At 40.6% G+C, this 17802-nt stretch overlaps 1 protein-coding gene across 2 annotated transcripts; it reads left to right on the forward strand.

The window, feature by feature from the left end:
- Window positions 1–1833: 1833 nt before the first annotated feature.
- Window positions 1834–16032, forward strand: zmp:0000000991 (uncharacterized threonine-rich GPI-anchored glycoprotein PJ4664.02). 2 transcript variants are annotated; one of them, XM_039790289.1, is made up of 5 exons: window positions 1834–2067; window positions 5324–5442; window positions 5602–5788; window positions 9305–9350; window positions 10081–16032. In XM_039790289.1, exons 1-5 carry the CDS (start codon window positions 1964–1966, stop codon window positions 15238–15240), a joined length of 5616 nt encoding a protein of 1871 aa, XP_039646223.1. In that variant the 5' UTR covers window positions 1834–1963; the 3' UTR covers window positions 15241–16032. The 2 variants fall into 2 exon arrangements, with proteins under 2 accessions (XP_039646223.1, XP_039646224.1); XM_039790290.1 differs by lacking the exons at window positions 1834–2067; window positions 5602–5788.
- The last annotated feature ends 1770 nt before the right edge of the window (window positions 16033–17802 follow it).

The raw sequence follows: 17802 nt of genomic DNA on the forward strand, positions 1-17802 counted from the left end.
GAAGGCCCAACAAGGATCCGGCAACAGCACAAATAAATAAAAATAAAAAAAATCGTCTTTTGTTTTTCTTATAACAGACATTTAAACACATGCGTAGCCTACACAACTAAATAAATGACGTTGTCATATGTACTTTTGCCAATAAACATCGCATTGTAAATCATAGTGAAATAAAAGATAATACGCCCTAACTATGATTATGTAATGACGATCTATGATCATCTGGATTAAAATGAATCTGTCCGGTTGAATCATTGAACCGCTGTTGGTTGCAGTTTTTTTTTCTTCTGTAAAACAACACTGACCTCGTCTGGTTTCCTTTTACATTGCACCTCGATCAGATCATTTAGGCCCACAGTAAATTAAGTCTGTAGGACTCTTTTTATCCACCTGAATTATATAAATGTATCTCTCACATGTTTAGCCTTTAAAAAAACGGATAACAATTAGACTCTTATTAGAAGCTACATATAAATATGTGTATTTGTGAGTACTATTGAACATGCAGGTTAATATCTGGGGATTTGTGGAAAAGCCTAATATAACTGTAATTTGATTGTCCAAATTCAAGGTGGAACAATTAATTAAAGAACAGGTTCGCTATTTTTCAAGTCTATCTTAAAGCAGTAGTGAGGTGCCTGTATGTAGGCCTACATTGAAAGAGTTACTGATTGCTGTAATATTTCCTTCTGTTCATACTGGCCATAAGAGATCACCTTAAATGGAAGAGAATGGGGACACACTCCACTCTCCTCATTCTGTGTAAATGTGTAGCCTATTCCATAGTGGATCTGAAGCTGATATGAGACTTCAGCATTCTGATTTAGACAAATCAAGTCAATATCTTCCAAATTTACAATTTTTTCAGTAGCCTACATAATTACATCTTTGTGTTACTATCCCTGAACGGCAGTTCAACAAGGAAACATTGTTCGGAAACACAGCCTGTACAGCCCTTTTGTACTCAGCCTGTGTCCCACTGTAAAATGTTCCTCCCTCAGCTCTGATTCCACTAACAAGGCTTCCTTGCAGATAAGTTAGAAAATTCCTTCTCTATGCCAGCAGAAATGAAAGTAACAGTCTGTCAAAACAGGAAGAGGGCACTGTTGTTCCTGCAGAAACTAAGCCAAAGCTGTCGACAAAGTCTGACGGACATGAAACATCATCTAATTTATTCAAGCAACAGAGAAAACTATTGTCATCGCGTCTAAATTCTGAGTGACACAAACTCTTTTCCTGGAATAATGCACCATTTTCTCTTTCAAGATGTAGAAATAAACATGTTAGTCGAAAATATATATACACACATTGCCTTATGGCACACAGGAAAAAAGCCATCAAATAAAACGTATGCACTACTAATTATGGGGTTGAGGTCTGAGGAATTGTTGGAATCAATTGTTTCAAAGAATCTGAAAGCACCCAAGGCTATATTTTTGATTTGTTTTGAGATTATACTTGGTGTGTGATGCATATCTGAAACAAGTAGCCTAGGCCTAGGCCTATTAGAGTCATGTTGTGTTTTCTGAATTAGCACATGTGCATCTTGTGATTTGGCCTATAATGAATTTGTATTGGCCTATAAAGGAGCGTGTATTGGCCTATGAAGGAGTGAGTATTTAAGGTTTTGCACAAAACAAATCTGCAAAAACAGAAATCAGCTATCTGTAGCCGATTAAAAGCTCTTTTTTAAGAGACCGATCACTACAATTCACGTGTACTGGCCAATGCATAACGGCACTAGTGTCCTGCGAAGGAAATGACCGAGGGGAGGGGGGAACTTTTCTGGAAAGGAACGCAGCCGCTCACCTGTCTGACAGGAGGTGTTGAACTTTCACCTTCACAGCGACATTGGCATGCCATGCCTGTTCACAGGTCTGTTGCTGTTAAACACACGACATTTTTAGGATGCACTGCCTTGTCAGCCCAAATAATGAAGGCTTACTGAACCGGTTAAAATACGATGTCAAGTGACGCAGGAGAGCTGGAGCTCCGAGTTGTAGGAGGAGGAGACACAGCTACGCCAAACAGGACATCACGAGCAGCAACACGGACTACAACTGCAAGGTAGGTAAAAATGTATTTAAAGGGAATTTTACCAACGACTTTGTAACTATACTGTTTCTATTGTGCTTCTTATCGACCTGTTAAATGTTGCTACGCACTTTTTATGTCTCTGTTTGCTTGCTGGAGAGACTTTTACGTCGCGATGCGAGGTGTTCCCTTGCACGGAGAGAAACCCACGCCGAACTGGGTGTATAATGTGTATGTTTACGGTACCAACGCGTGTATGGAAACTCTCACAGTCAAACGAAAACGTCTCACGATTCATGTCCTAGTTTGAGTAAATTCGGCATTAAGCTTTTCCGTTAATTTAACGTTTTACATTTGGTTCACCGCTCGAAACTGACCACCATATGGTGACCGTGTTTGACAGCAAAAGGAGGCGGGAATAACTTGGGAAGAAAGTTGAAGGTGGACAAAAATATGTTTACAGTGCTATTTTGGATAAAGCTGCTAGCAATTTGTATCAAACCTTTTCCTCTCGCAAATTGGCATCTTTTTGACTTAGGTTTGGTGTGGCCCTTTTTATAACCCCTATTCGTCACACGTCTGGGCTAAAGTTTACTTCCAGAGATTGAATGTAGGAAATATCCAATTAGATTCTGAACGTACCGTTTGGACTGGCGACTGTATCTATTTTGTAGGCCTATCATGTCTGAATGTATTATGTAGCCTATCCTTTTCTTTTTTTATAGCTACCTAACATGCACACCTGAGCCTGCATAGGTGTCATAAACCAAACTAACACCAAACCATGTAAACCAGCATCATAGGTTGATGTATTTTAGTTCAGTCTCAGTGGCTTAGCAGGCAAGCTCATACATGCAGATCCAGGCCTGAAGTTTGACAAAGTTACTGCCATGGATACGCAATGCTGCTGTCTGTGCATGTCTAGAGTCCTACCTCTGTTGATTATCTGCACATCCTCCTGCTAATACCCTCCAAAGCTATCTACTATCTACCCATCTATAGGCTCAAAGATGAATAGTTCACCTGGAAGTCTGACAGACACCGAAGGTGTGGCACAGCAAACAGAACAAGTCTCATTTTGTCCTGGCCACCTTTTGTTACCACTCATGTAGTCATTGCAATGTAATTAAGTTGTGTTTTGATGAATCTTAAGAAGAAGTTCAGGGTGTAAATTAGTTGCGGTAGCTGGAACATTACATTCGTTTTGTGTTCAGTTGAGTACACACCCACGCTTTAGTTCAGGCTGGTTCCAGGTGGTTATGTAAGTGTTTGATGGCAGATATGGGCACACACCCACAGCGAGGCTGACCTCAAGTGAAGAATATACCAACATATTTGTATGAGACACACTGGGAATAACAGAGCAGCCCAAAGAGCCTTACAAAGATAACAAGTATTCATCAGCTTGCAAACTATCAAAACAAACTCCGACATAGTTTACACTGTCCAGAAAACATGCACCCTACATGGCTGCGGTGTTGACCAGTGGATGCAATTTGTTTATGTTTTGTTTAACACAGGATTAGAGGTCAATAATCACTAAGATTGATTTCACTTTTAATGTAACTTTTTTTATAAACAACTAAGATTTAGATTAGATTTTATGTTTTATGTAAAATAGAAGAACGCAGGAAATCCTCACATTTGAATACATGAAACTAAAGAAAGACTTATTCCATTAATTAATTATCACAATTGTTGTTGATTGATTTTATGCCGATCAACTCTCTTGGTGATTCCCAACTGGTAATACTTGTACTGCAGGAGTTCCTAGAAATCGCACAAAATAGTAGAATAAATTACAACAAAAATTGTAAATCTGTATCAGCCCAGAATTCCACAATCGGTGCATCCCTAATGGTTACCTACCGGTTTACAAGCACTAATATTGGTGTGGTGCGATATTAATTCTTATGTTGCCTCAGGTAGAGGCAGGACTAACAACAAAACACTCTGTACCATCCACATGGAAGGCGTGTTGGCCTTGGCACTGAAGTAGCTGTTGAATAGCATAAAAATCTCCCTCCCTCCTCATAGTTATCCCTGCTTCTCTCTCATGCCATGTCATGTCAGGCTTTTATAATAACCTAACTGAGATTAAGCTCTAATGAGGCCAGCGAGTTGCCCCTGAAGGCAAGGTGGATAAGGAGTGGCAGACACTGTCCTTGTTATTAAGAAAGGTTGAGAAAGAAAAATCAAAATGGTTCACTTTCACTTTGCTTCACATTGTTTCGCTCATGGAAGCAGATACTTTTTATAATCGGACCACAAATTATTTGCTATATCACATTACATATCCATGATCGAAAAGGAGCCGGATTAAGACAAAATCTTGTTTTAACAGCCTTTCTCAAATGATAAAAAAAACTGAAATACTGTAGACTGTCGGTCAGTTGAGAGAGAGAGAGAGAGAAAAAAAAAAGCTAATTATAATAATAAAAAATAAAAAAACGTATCTGGCAACTGTATCACTTTGTGATCAGTCAAAGCACCACAGGTTACATAAAGACTCTTAAAAACTGCTGAATCAGATTAAAAAGAGAGAAAGGTATCCTGGAATGTACCGTGGCAGACTGTTGCTGTCATTTCATTTGTCATGTCAAACGAACAAAGGTTGCAGTGACACGTACATTGATATTTATTGATATATTTTAGACAACCGCCTCATCTTTGTTCTGGTGTCATCATCGTGCTCAGCCGTTGGCTTAGTAGCGTGGGTTGAGCGTTGGGTTGCAGCAGTAAATGTGCATGTTTTAGTGACTGTGTGAGTGGGTGTTTTAGTTCTGTTCTCTGGTTGTAAGAGAAAGTGAGCAGAGTGGATTTGTTAAATAACTACTGCTTACCAGTGCAGCACTGTAGAACTGATAATATAAGGGAAGCATGGCATGTTTGAATTTCGTTTTGATGAACGTTTAACACTATTAACCCGTAACCTCGGGCTCTAGCAATATATTTTTAACTATTTTCTGACATCTTTACAAAATGCATTTAGGGCTTATGGTGTAGCTGTGGAGCATATGCAAGCCGCTGGAAATACGCCATTAAATCCTTGTGTTGACCATAAATCAGCTTGATCTTGCCCACTTTGGAAATGCCCTTTAGCAAGGCACTTACTGCTTAGCTTCTTCAGTGTGGCGCTGTACCTTGGCCGGTGGTTTAAGGGCTGGAACCAGCCAATCTTTTGCATTTTTGCATGAGTAAAAGTCTTAATTTATTAGTTGATCGTTATAATTAATGTAAATTAATTCCATCAACTTCTCCGGTGTTTATTTTTTCTTTTTTCTTTCAGACAACAGCAGGATGAAACATACGATGAAAGATTCAAGCAGGAATGTCACCATGATGATGAAACCCCAAATAAACAGCAATGTCACCCATCAGCCATCAGACAGGAAGAAACACACAAAGGTGACATGCGTACACACACACACACACACACACACATCAGACAAATGCACAACATTTAATATGCAAAGTGTATGTCTGTGCACTGCAGTAATCTACTTAGCCTTAGGGTTAGGTTCTATTAGGGCCAGAACATAATCCCCAATCTTGAATCTATTACAGCACTAATATTAAAGTTGGACAGACTAAGAAAGGAAGAAGCTGGTCATTGTGGTGATTCAAATGTCCAGACTCAGAAGCCCATTGGAGCCAGCTTCACCTCCCGCCTCTTCTTGAGACTCTCCATAAACCCAGGCCTTGACAAACCAGAGCTAAGACTCAAGAAGAATTCAGACCCCTGTCTGCACAGGTAAGCAAGGACAAGAATAGATTTACCCTGAGACAAGTGTTAATGAAACTCCGTGCTGATTTGTAATTTACATAATGTATTCGTTAGCTGCTTGTTATCTTCTTCTTCTTTTTTTAACCTTTTATTTAATCAGGGAAGGCTCTCTTTTGCAGGAATGCTCTGATCACATTCACACAGTTACACCCAAATTTATACCTGGAAGCTGCCCAGTACAACCACAGTCTGATCTGCTGGCCACTGAGCAGCTCCACTGGAGTGGTTGGGGTTAGGGGCCTTGCTCAAGAGCACTACAGTGGTGGTAATGAGGGAGGGGCAAGTGCTGCTCTTTCACTTTCCCCCACCCAGATTTATCCTGTCGATTGAACCAATGACTTCCCGTTCACAAGCTCGCTACTCTAACCTTTAGACCACCACTGCCCCAAATCTTAAATGAGTTTTGCCATTCACTAAACTTTCTCAACAATGGGGTGTCGGTAAGCTGTACAGACCAATGTCCCGGGAGCTCTTTCTGAGGTCTGGAATAGGTACACCTGGCACTAATGGTTGTTCTCAGAGTTACTGAAATCTTGAAACTCTCTTTGAAAAGTCTTTCCCAGCATTTAGTCAAACATTAACTGAACCATTGAACCCTGTCTGCATACTGCATACTAAGATTGTGACACACTATCTGAAAGTGATCATCACCTCCTTGCATAAACAGGGAAGTGCACTTAATTTTGTGACTCCTATGAGTGGATCGGATATGATTGCATTCATGTGCATTTGTCTGTCTATGAGTTAACAGTGTATTTGTTTGTGTTGTAACTTAACGCTACATGCCCTGGTATCCAGTATAGGAAGATAAGAAGCTTGTACCGCCGTTTCAGGAAGCCCGACTTTACCTTCCTTACCTACCTTATCACAAATCATTTACCTGTGGGCCGATGTTTTTGCGTGATTGTGCTTCCTCAATTTAGCAATGCAAGAAAACAGGTTAGAAATATTTAACTTTTTCTTTATAGATAATCTGATATGACATAATAATTGCTTTTGACATTGAGCGTGGTGGAGAAGGTGTATGAGCACCTTCCCTTGAGCATATTTGCATGCTTGTAATGCAATTTGTCCCAGAGATTACATAACACCTTATCAATAGAGGTCTTTGATCAAACTGGCTTTATTGGTTCAATAGAGAACACACCCCTTTAACTGTCTGCTAGCCACCTGCAGTCTTTACATACCATTCAACATGACCTTATATAGACATCTTGCACTGAGTGTGATCTTGTGTGTGTACAGTACACCCATGAGTGATCCGTGTGCTATCATGTCAAACATAAAAATACCTTGTAAGTGTTTTCAGGAATACTTATGAGGTGTGACTTTAATGTGCACATGTGACGGTGAGAAAACAATTTAGTAAAGAGAGAGTGACAAAGGGGAGAAGAATGTTGACCATCCTGTTGGATCAGCATTGCTGTGACTAATGTGAGACATCTAATCCCTCAAATGTTTCACACAAAAACATTACAGTAGAGCTGGGGCTGCTCGATTATAGAAAGAATCATAATCACGATTATTTTGGTCAATATTGAAATCACGATTATTTTACACAATCGTCTTTTGGAAAGACGTAATTATTGAAATTAAAAACAACAACAGTGAAACAGTTAAACAAATCAACAGTGAAAACACCTTGAACTGTGAAATTTCCCGCTAATACTTTTCCTGTCTGAGCCTTTTTTTTCTCCATTCAGAACACCGGACAAAATAAGAGTTGACTTGCAAAACGTAATGTGCAAAATTATCGTTTTTCTCGATTACTCTGTTTTTGGGATCGTTAGGAGCAGAAATCGTAATCACGATTTAAAAATCGATTAGCCGATGAAGCCCTAAATAGAGCACAGGAAGACTGAGTGGGCCCGTGTGAAATGTGATATTTTTAAAGCAGAAGTAACACTTTTATTGAAGCTTTATAGCTGAGATATTTTTTATCTGCATTCAAATTATGAAACTGTTTATTTCCACTTCCCAAATCTCAATATCAAACATTGCACAATTCACATTAAAGGCTAAGATTTTACACTGGCGTTCTTTCCTCTGGCTTATTTATGATTCTCAAACAAGTAAAGTGTCCATTACATATCACTGAAAGTATTTTCCTATAAACGCGTACAACAGTACAACTTAAAGCGATGAATGAAAGCAACACTCACATCATCTGGATAATATGTCATATTTATTGCTTACAACCTTCATTTATGAATTGCATTACACGTCTAGCAATAACAATAAAAAAGCATATTTCTGTAAACCTTTATTCTGCAACAAATATGTAAACCATATTCATAATTTCAGGGTTTTTTCAAGGTTCATATGTAGGGTAACCAGAACATCTTTTGCATACCGAACAATATGTCCAATCTACAGTTAAGTGACAGGTGTAATCATAACTAGTATGCCTAATAGTTAGGGTTGAGCGGTATATCGATATTTGACCTTTTTATATTGATATATATATTTTAAGCGAGATATGCGATTAGACAATGCCGTTAATGTCAATATAGTTTAATGTTGGGTTACACAACACCTTTCTTCTGTAAAGCCGTGCCTGTGTTTGTATCACTCCCTCTCTGCGCACCCACTCAAATACAGGCACTCACAGGCACTCCTGCAGCAGCTCGGTCCACACCGTTGACATTTGTCTACAGTTTTTATTGTTATTAGCACAAGCAGCTGTATATTTTGTTAAGCATGAGAGGAAAACCTGTATTTGTACCAGTGTTCCCGCTGGGAATCCTCTGTTGTGGCGGCCGCCACGGCGAAAAACTCTGAAAAACAGTAGTTACTGGATGCAAGTAACTTCAGTTCTATGCGTAATATCGTGTGAAACGACGACTGCTGGACATGGGTGAGAGATGTGACCCATGGCCAGATTATCATAGTTCATTAAAATGCAGCGAATTGACAATACAGACAATACATACACCAGATGTATGTAATGCCTGTGACTGCCGGTGCGCATTCAACCCGTGCTGGACCCATTAATAATGAGACAGCTGTCACTTTGTGAGTAGAGCATCCACTTTGCAGTGTAGTTCATACACGTCACTGATAAACCAGAGAATCGTACAGTAACAGTCGGCTTCATGGTCAAAGAAAGTTTTTCTGTCATACACTTAAGTCCATCGCACGCTCCCTCTTTTGTATAAGCTCTTTCTCTCCCTCCCTCTGTTACTGTTGTTGAAAACAACAAAAGGAGCTTTCTCTCAGATTTTTTTACAGCTCTATATTTTCAAATGGGAAAGGAAACCCTTTCTTTTTATTTTATTTTGATAAATGTGTTTTAATAAAAGTTCTTATGACATCTCACATGTGGCTTTTTAATTACAATTGAACATTTAGCCCACTCGTAAAAAATACTGAGATATATATCGTGTATCGCTATTCAGCTGAAAAATACCGCAATATGAGTTCTAGTCCATATGGCCCAGCCCTACTAATAGTTTTCATGTCTGCTCTCTCCTGTTCTGCCAGTTTAACTGAAACACAGAGGACTGAGACTGAGAACAGCAGCTGTCAGGTAAGAACACTTTTTGTCATGTTTTAGGGCAGATGCTGGAATCATAACATAGAATACCATCTAAAAACAATTGTTAAATTGCATCTTTCATTCCCAGTCAATCCAAAATATTCCCAACCAATCAATACAGTACTTAGAGTATGCAACAAGTTAAAAGCTACTGAAATTCTTTAAAAAGCCTTATGAAGAAGTTATCTGTGAAAAACAGATAGGTGGCATTGCATACTCTTGTAAACATCAGATTGATTATTATTTTACAGGGTGTGTGTGCATTTGTGTGCGTGTCCTTAGAAATCTCACATATTTCAAAATAACTTGTTTGTCAAGGCCTGGATCTCTTACATAGCTACACCATGTTAACTGAAGCTTTAGCAATGATCTGGCCTCCCCAGCACACAATTTGCAATTCAGATAGCAGGCCACTGTTGCATACTTAATGTAAATGCCAAAAAGTATTTTACTTCAGCAGGCAAGTACTTTGCATTGGTATGATATGAAAAAATATAAATAAAAAAATATAAAAAATGTTTAGGCTTTTACAATAACATTACACATAGATGATATGTGGTTTCAATACGAAAACATAGTGTGGCATAATGTGAGGTCATATGAATTGTTAGATGTAAAAATTCATTTTAAAACGTTCATTTATAATGAAGATTCCAGATGTTTGGCAAAAACATAGTTTACAATATCTGGAGACTTGCACTGATTTTTTTTTTTTCAACAGGTTAATGGACAAACAACTACCAAGGACTTGAGTATAACTCACAGTTTCTCAAATAGAGAGTTTGGACCACATGAGTGTAATGGCTTGCACATACTTCCATGTGGGCCGCAACCAAGGACTGGCACTAGATCCGTTGAGTTAGAAGAAGATATAAAAGACCATACAAAGCTTGGGAAACATACTGATCTTGTGGAATTATCCAACCCTACTGGAACCATGTTGTCTTCCACTGTGGTAACAGTTCTTGCACCACACTGGAGTAGCCGACTAAGACGGCCCAAAAGACCTGAAGGAAATGGCAATTCGGAATCCCAGGGGAATTTACAAGATGTGGCAAATCGTGCACATGAACGCTTCCAGGAGACTGTGGACAGGTCATTGATAGATGGATCGCAGGCTCAATTAAAGGTGCCATTTCTGGGTACCAGGAGGAATACAGTGGGCTGGTCAACTAAGAGTGGTCCTGCAAGCTTGGACTATGACTCTAAGAGAAAAATTATCCAGACTGTCTCTTTGGATGTAAACTCTGGAAGGATTGACAATAGAAAAATGGATGCAGGCGCTTTAAGCCATGTACCAACAACTGCATCTCTCATGTCTCCCCTTTCCCTTGATCCAAATGAACAAAGGAGGAATCCACAAACTGGTCATCAAGGAGGACTTTCATCTCTAAGCTCAAAACCAACAACAAGCAGTCTGCTTCTGTCTTTAAGAAGATTCAACTCAAATGGTAGGAACTCTAATGCAACCTCCATCCTCTCTGAGATCAATCCTTCACCTCTGAGAAGTTCGCCAAGTGATCAAGATGGAGAACTATTCACAACACACCTAGCTCAACCCTTTCTCAATGATAATGGGCAAGAGAGGTCCAAGCCCCTGCTCTCTCCATCGTCCTTTTCTTATAGGACAACTGAAACTGGGCCTACCAATACCCCATCATCCTCCAATCAAAGAGAAAGAAACAAATTGGAAACACACTTCTTTTCAGCTTCACCCATGAACAAAGACGCCCCCTTTTCCCAACAACCTCAAATGATGAATAGAACCCAGTCCGGTCTTTTATCTTCCAAACAGGCATTTCTAAGTAGACAACCATCAGAGAGGCAAGAGAACTGCAGGGGTTTGGAGAAAAGTACAAACATATTCTCAGAGAGCTCTGACTCCTCACACAGACATTCCCCATATGACCGTTCTGCCTTCCAAATGACCCATTCCCTTCCTAGAAGGACCACCCTGACATCCACTACCTGGTGGAAACAAGTTACTCAGGAAGGCAGTTCCCCTCTAATCCCCAATGATACAATGAACATCAAAGAAAAACCAAACACACCCTTCAGTTATCATAGAGACTTGTCCTCTTCAGGTTCAACTGACAACAAAATGTTCAGTAGTCAAATCCCCGAAAACAGAGACAACAATAACACAACAGAGTCAGTTTTCAAAGGTAACATGAACCTTTTTATGCAGACACAGGGAGGAACTTACAACCTCAAACAAAGAAATGCTGTGGATTCACCTGACCATAAATCAGACAGGTTGTCAAACAGACTTGTCAATCAGCAGTATGGCACAAATTTAAACAACAGAGAACCACAAAAGACTCATAGTTTGCCTGGTGTTTTGTCTGGTTCTAAAATTAGCAGAGCTACAGAGCAAACATTGACTCACCCTAAAGATCTTAGCAGGCATGATGTAAATAGTAGTTCATTTAAAGCAAATGTAACTGAAATAATGCCTACTTTGCTAAATCCCAAGAGCTCAAATACACCCTCTGAGAGCAGCAACAACTACAATAATAATCATTGTACATCTAAAACCAACAGCACCCCCACATCTTCACACAACAAGGACTCTCAAAAGTTTACCAAACCACCTCTTTCACTTGCTACCACCAACACTCTTAATGGTCAAGCTCTTCCATCTAAAACTACCTCTGGTCTACCCCTAACCAAAGACACTAAAACTAGTTCCTCCTTTCACTCTCATCCAGTTTCCTCACTGACCAATATTCATGCATCGTCATACACTGGCTCTTCTTCCCAAACACCCAAATTCACCAACACAGCCAATGCCACACCGCTTGGCTTTGAAAGAAGCTATGCTTCCGTTCATAGGCCTTTCCGCCCTAAAACTGTGTCCAGCCTGATTTCCACAGGCAATGCTTCCTCTAAAACAAACTACAGTCCAGTATCCACTGCTTCTACCAGCTCTTCTTTTCTACCTGGCATCCATCCTGCAGCCACAACTGCCCCCAGCCCATCCTTCCTTTCTCCTCCTGTCACTCCTGCCATTGCATATTGTCCAACACCTGTCACTGTTTCCTCTCCCTTAACCCCCCCTGCCACCCCGATCATTACCAGCCCCAACTACTCAGACTCTTCTAGTCCTAATGAGGGAAGCTCAACCAGCCCAGACAGCGACCCAAAGAAACTGCACCCCCATGTAGAGGGAAAGAGAGTGAGACGAGTAACATGGGAGGACTCAGTGGATCTGAAGCAGTCTGAGCCTGTCACAGTTGAGAAGCCAGAGCCATCTAAAGTCCCGACGAGCCCTGTAACTTCCTCCAGTTCCCTGCAAAGCGTCAAAGTTCCATCCATCTTTTCCTTTCTAAGATCAAGCAGTCCAAACACATATCCTCTTTGCTCCCCCAGCCCTAAGACCTCAAGCATACAGGTAGTGAAAGGCGGGAAGTATCGATCCTTATCATCTGACTCTGTTGATTTGGCATCCAGAGACCGAGAGACATCTAAGCAAAGACCTAGTGACACTCTGATCTTTGACCAAGGAAGACAGGACTTATTCACATCCAGACAAGAGAGAACACTTTCAGTGGAGTCTAGCACAGTTCAGTGCCATTCTTCACCTCCTCTCTCCCTCCCTCCAGATTTTTCAAGTGGTTATAAGCTTCGATATAGCTCCCCACCTTACTCCACTCTCATGTCTACCAGGTCAACACAGGGAGAAACTAAGACTATAATACCTAGATCACCCCTCTTCCAAAGGTCTCAGTCAGATTATACCCCACGTCTCTCCATACGTACGGATCCAGTTGCAACCATGGCCTTGCCCATGTCCAAACCCCCTCTGTCGCCTATCAGCCTGCCCCAGCCCCTGTCTTTGCCTTTCCAAAACAAAACTGCCACCCAAGGGAGTACAAAGTGTGGAGTTTCAGAAACTGATCAAATCAACAATAATCACAGCAAGAACAGCCAAGATCGCCAGAATAGTCAGATATTACTTGTCGACAACAGACTTCATAAGGCACACACCTCTTCCTCAACATGTGTAACTGAGACACTGGTTTACAGTATTAAATCTAAAGTAGATACAGCTGCCCCAAGGAACACCACACCTAAACCTTTGCAACATACTGCAAACACACCAGTTTCTGTGGAGACCAACTTAAGTCAACAGTCACACAGAGTGCAGAGTAAAGACGCTACAAGAGAACCACATAGTCATTCAGATCAGAGCTCCAGTGGTAGCAGCTCAGCAGAGAGTCAGCCCCATGGGGAAAGGTCTAACAGAAGAATGAAGGAGACTGTACTGGGTAAAAGCCGATTTTTTTCAGTAGAGGGCAACAATGAACAAAGCCCAAGGAGAAGCCGGTTTGCATTAAAAAAAAGTGTCAGCACACCAAACTCCAGCTTGTCAAGGTCCGAATCAGATAGGACCAGCAAGACTTATAACAAAATGGACCAGGTCTTTAACAGACTTAGACAAACATTCAGCACCAGATGGTCTAATGATGATATATTTCGGAAGCGAGCCCTCCAAACGTCTTCTGTTAGTAGATCAAGTGACGTCCGTGATATCCCTGTTGAGAGTAGTAAAATGCTAGAGCAGAAGGAGCAGGAGAAAGGGATGGTGCTGAGTGACAATAAAAGGGGAACCGAGGGTACAAATAGATGGACACAAAACAGACACGCTCTCATACCACCCTCAGCTGCTGGGAGCCCCATGGCAGGAGATGAGCTTTACACCTGGTCAGACAAATCAACTCCAGAAACTGAGAAAGACGAGCAAAAGGCTTGTGCAGAACACATGAAAAGTCAAGACCAAACTCATTTGATAATCCACAGCCCAACAACGCACCAATTTGACTTTTACAAAGACAATGGGACAGTTTATATACCGAAAAAGCAGTTCCTCTCTTGTAGAGATCCCAGTTCTGGTAGTAGCCCTAACCTCTCCGCTGATTATCCTACTCCGTTCAAGAAGTCCACATCAAGTCCCAGGAGCCCGTTCTCCCCCTTCTCCTCTCTTTCCCCTGTCTCCCCATTTACCTCACCGGATGTTACAGATGACAGTGTCTTCTACAGCCCAAAGCTACTGCGTCGCGGAGAATCCCCCTCACCACGTGAGCCGGGAGAGGGACTCAGCCTGGGAGGTTCAAGAAGAAGACGGGCATCCACTGGTCCTCCAAGTGCAGGACAAGGACAGGAGAAGGAATGTTTGGCATCCTCCTATGCAGACCTAAAGTATGGCATTGAGCCTGGGAGATCTTTTTCTGTGAGTTCGGTACTGTCCAGTCGACCCTCAGGGCCTGGTCGCATCTCCACTGGATCCAGGTTCATGAGTGTGGGTGACCTCACTGAATCTGCCTCGACTTGTGGAGGCACTGGCAGAGACTTGGATCAGTGGTCTGTGACTCCTGATTGGACCACAGAATGTGATTACCAGCCCAGTAAGGACTGTCGAATGTCATATTTCCTCAATGACCCTGGTAAAATGAGATCAAGATCTCTTCCTCGATCACTGACCAGGCGCTTGGCAAATTGGAGCTCAGAAGTCTCTGCTTCTCCACCTGTAACTACCACAACTTCAAGGGCAGCCCGGCTAAGGAGCCCTAACATGAACACTTGTCACTTCGCATGGAATACAGAGGGTCCTCCCACCCCTCCTCCAACGCCTCCCCTGTCACCAGTGTCCAGGCGCATGTCCAAACCTTCCAGCCCTTCCTCCCCTACCTTTCCCAGCTCATCAGGAGCACCACAGCCATTGGACAGCCAGTCCTCCAGAGGGCATCTGCCCTCCAGAGGTTATAAATCCAGCCTTAGCACCTTTGATGAGTCTTCAGACAGCAGCTCAGACACGACGACAGATGATGAATATTACTTAGAAACAGGTGAAGACAAAGAAAAAGAGACAGAATTGTGAAAGCAGACCAAATGCTTTAAATCCTCCCTCCTGTCAAGTCTCTGTGATCCTGGACTTCATTATCTACCAGCACAAAGATGAGCCAACATCTATTATATAAAGTGACCTTCTCTGCTTGGCTCCTGTTTTTTGTACTCTGCTCTCTCATTGTCACAAAGGAGACGTGAGGTCTATTGTGACAGTTTTTTGCCTGCATGATTTGCTTCTCAAAAGCAGTGGTTGCTGTCATGTCAAAAAGACATTAAATGATCAAGCATGATATTATCAGCATAGGTTTAAAGAGTATAATATATGTATGTGCAGTATACTGTATATGACTGCAGATCTGCAATCTGCATTGTTTAACATGTATAGTTTGGACAGGTGCATGGCATCACTAAGCGTTGTTCATCTGTGTAGTTTTAATGATCAAACTTCTGTGTAAAGTTAGAATTTCAACGTAAAGCTTATCTTTAGGTTTGCATTTCATCTTGCTATTTAACAATAAGGTAATGTTGATAATTGTGTTATGTAATATATATTATCATTGGTTTTCTTCTGTTTCAAGATTGAAATGAATTGTGATAAATGTTGTAAGCATAAAGCAGATTTATTTTCTTAGTGTTGCTTTGGAAAAAGGTTTTTTTTTTGGAAACTAAATTTTTAAATTCTGAGAGGAAAAGTAATATACTGTATGTTAACATTTAATGTCAAACAAAGTGCTTTAAACAGTGCCTGCTCTTATTTCTACAGTGGTATTCCAAAGTCTTAATATATCTATTTTGTAAATAAATGTAATATTTCCAACAATAACAATAATGTTTTTTTGATTTTTGTTTGGGTTTAATATTTTTTTTTTTTTTGCTTAACAACACAATTGGACACACACTTGCTGCTGCTGTTTGATGTCACATTATCCAGCCTTAACCACCATATTTTCCCATCACAGTATTAACATGCTATGTGAAAAGACATGCTGAGTATTGGCATGACAAACAGAAAATGTGCTGCCTGTGGCCACATTCCAGTCTGCAGGGAGGTTTTCAAATGCAATATTAATCACAATGCTTTGCTGGATGCTATCAACTTTAAACAGCCTGAAATTGACACCCGACCACACGCCAAATCCGGGTGAATTTTGCCATTTGCGGGTAAAACTGTCAATCTACCTGCCACCTTTGCAGCCAATGAGAATTGAGTGATTCAGACTTGATTTTTTTGCAATTGTTCTTTCACATTTCAACCAAGTCAGCATTTGCTTGGATTTGAGCTAAAAATGTGGTAGCGCATTACTGGGGTGAAGAGGCCGGCTGAAACAAGCAACCAACAAAAAGATGAGGATGATTCAAAGAAAAGTAAAAGAAGACGTTTTATTACCAAGTGGATAGTTGGCGATAACGGCAAGGTTCGTGAGGTGCTGATTTACGACGGCAGTACAGAACAAATGTACTGCTGTGATGGTCGTGTGTATGGCTCAGAGAAAGAGGAAGAGGAGTGTGTTTGCTCCTTTTTTGTGGACTCAAAGGAGCAGTCGGTATATAACTGTCTCTGACAGGGGAAATCATTAAATTTAAATTAAATATTGATTTTGTTAATAATTTGACAGCACTTAAATGTGTATTCTTAACAAGTTCAAGAACGATGCTTGTGCATTTCCTGTATTTCACCTTTTATGAGGCAAAAAAATTGGCTGGTAAAAAGCCTGTGTGGTTAGTGGATTTTAAAATCCACCTGCCACAGTGGCTGGTGGCCAAAAAAGTTAACTTCAGTCCCTCCTCCCTTTTTGTTCTTAGCTGTGGCAACACAAACGGTTATGGTGATGGTTAGATCAAATTTTCCATTAAACTGGGTGGATTAAGTTGTAAAATTGTTGCTGCATGTGTACAGTATGTTTGCTGGCAGTGTTCTTTCTGTTCTTGTCTTTCTCTTCTCTATGATTTTCACCAGAGAGTCATTCTCACTGACACAATACAATCTGCTTTTTATTATTAGCCATGACGTCAACTGGGAAAGGCATAACTGCTTCACATAATGTGTCATAGTCTTCAGAGCAATGGTTTTGAGTCTGTTTTTCCATCCTATGCCATCATAGGAAAAGTGCAGCACTGATTACACTGTGCAACGGTGCAACACTTCCTCTAGCCAGCAGCCTCATCCCCAGCCCTGGGTTCTTTGAGTAAAGACTTGTTAATGGCGCTAAGAGAGGTAGACGATTTTGTAGTGATAAAGACAATAAGCATCAATATATAAGTGCAGCAATGGGCTATAATGTTTGGTCTATGGTAATGTAAATGTACATACTTGCATACCGAAAATATGTCAAGCCCGCAGAAATATCTGAAGAAGTTTTTCTTGTGAAAAAATCTACTCAGTTAAATTATTATATAACAAATCCACAACCTTAAAATAAATGACACAGATGTTAATTAGTATTTTATCTCATTAGATAGAAACCATTTTGAAATGCTTTAAACATTCTATTTTTATTAGAAAAAGTAAGATTTGAGGCTCCTTTACTCTGCATCTCATTACATAAACCTGTAATAAAACTTCACTCCAGCCTTATTCCACTGTATTACTGTG

The sequence above is a fragment of the Perca fluviatilis genome, chromosome 22, assembly GCF_010015445.1.
Source record: "Perca fluviatilis chromosome 22, GENO_Pfluv_1.0, whole genome shotgun sequence".
In the NCBI taxonomy this organism is placed as follows: Eukaryota; Metazoa; Chordata; class Actinopteri; order Perciformes; family Percidae; genus Perca; species Perca fluviatilis.

Excerpts from the sequence above, each read along its gene's own strand:
- zmp:0000000991 (XM_039790289.1), top strand. The coding sequence starts at position 1,964 with ATGTCAAGTGACGCAGGAGAGCTGGAGCTCCGAGTTGTAGGAGGAGGA. Across the intron at positions 2,068-5,323 it reads ACACGGACTACAACTGCAAG|ACAACAGCAGGATGAAACAT; the intron begins GTAGGTAAAAAT and ends TTTTTCTTTCAG. Across the intron at positions 9,351-10,080 it reads CTGAGAACAGCAGCTGTCAG|GTTAATGGACAAACAACTAC; the intron begins GTAAGAACACTT and ends TTTTTTCAACAG.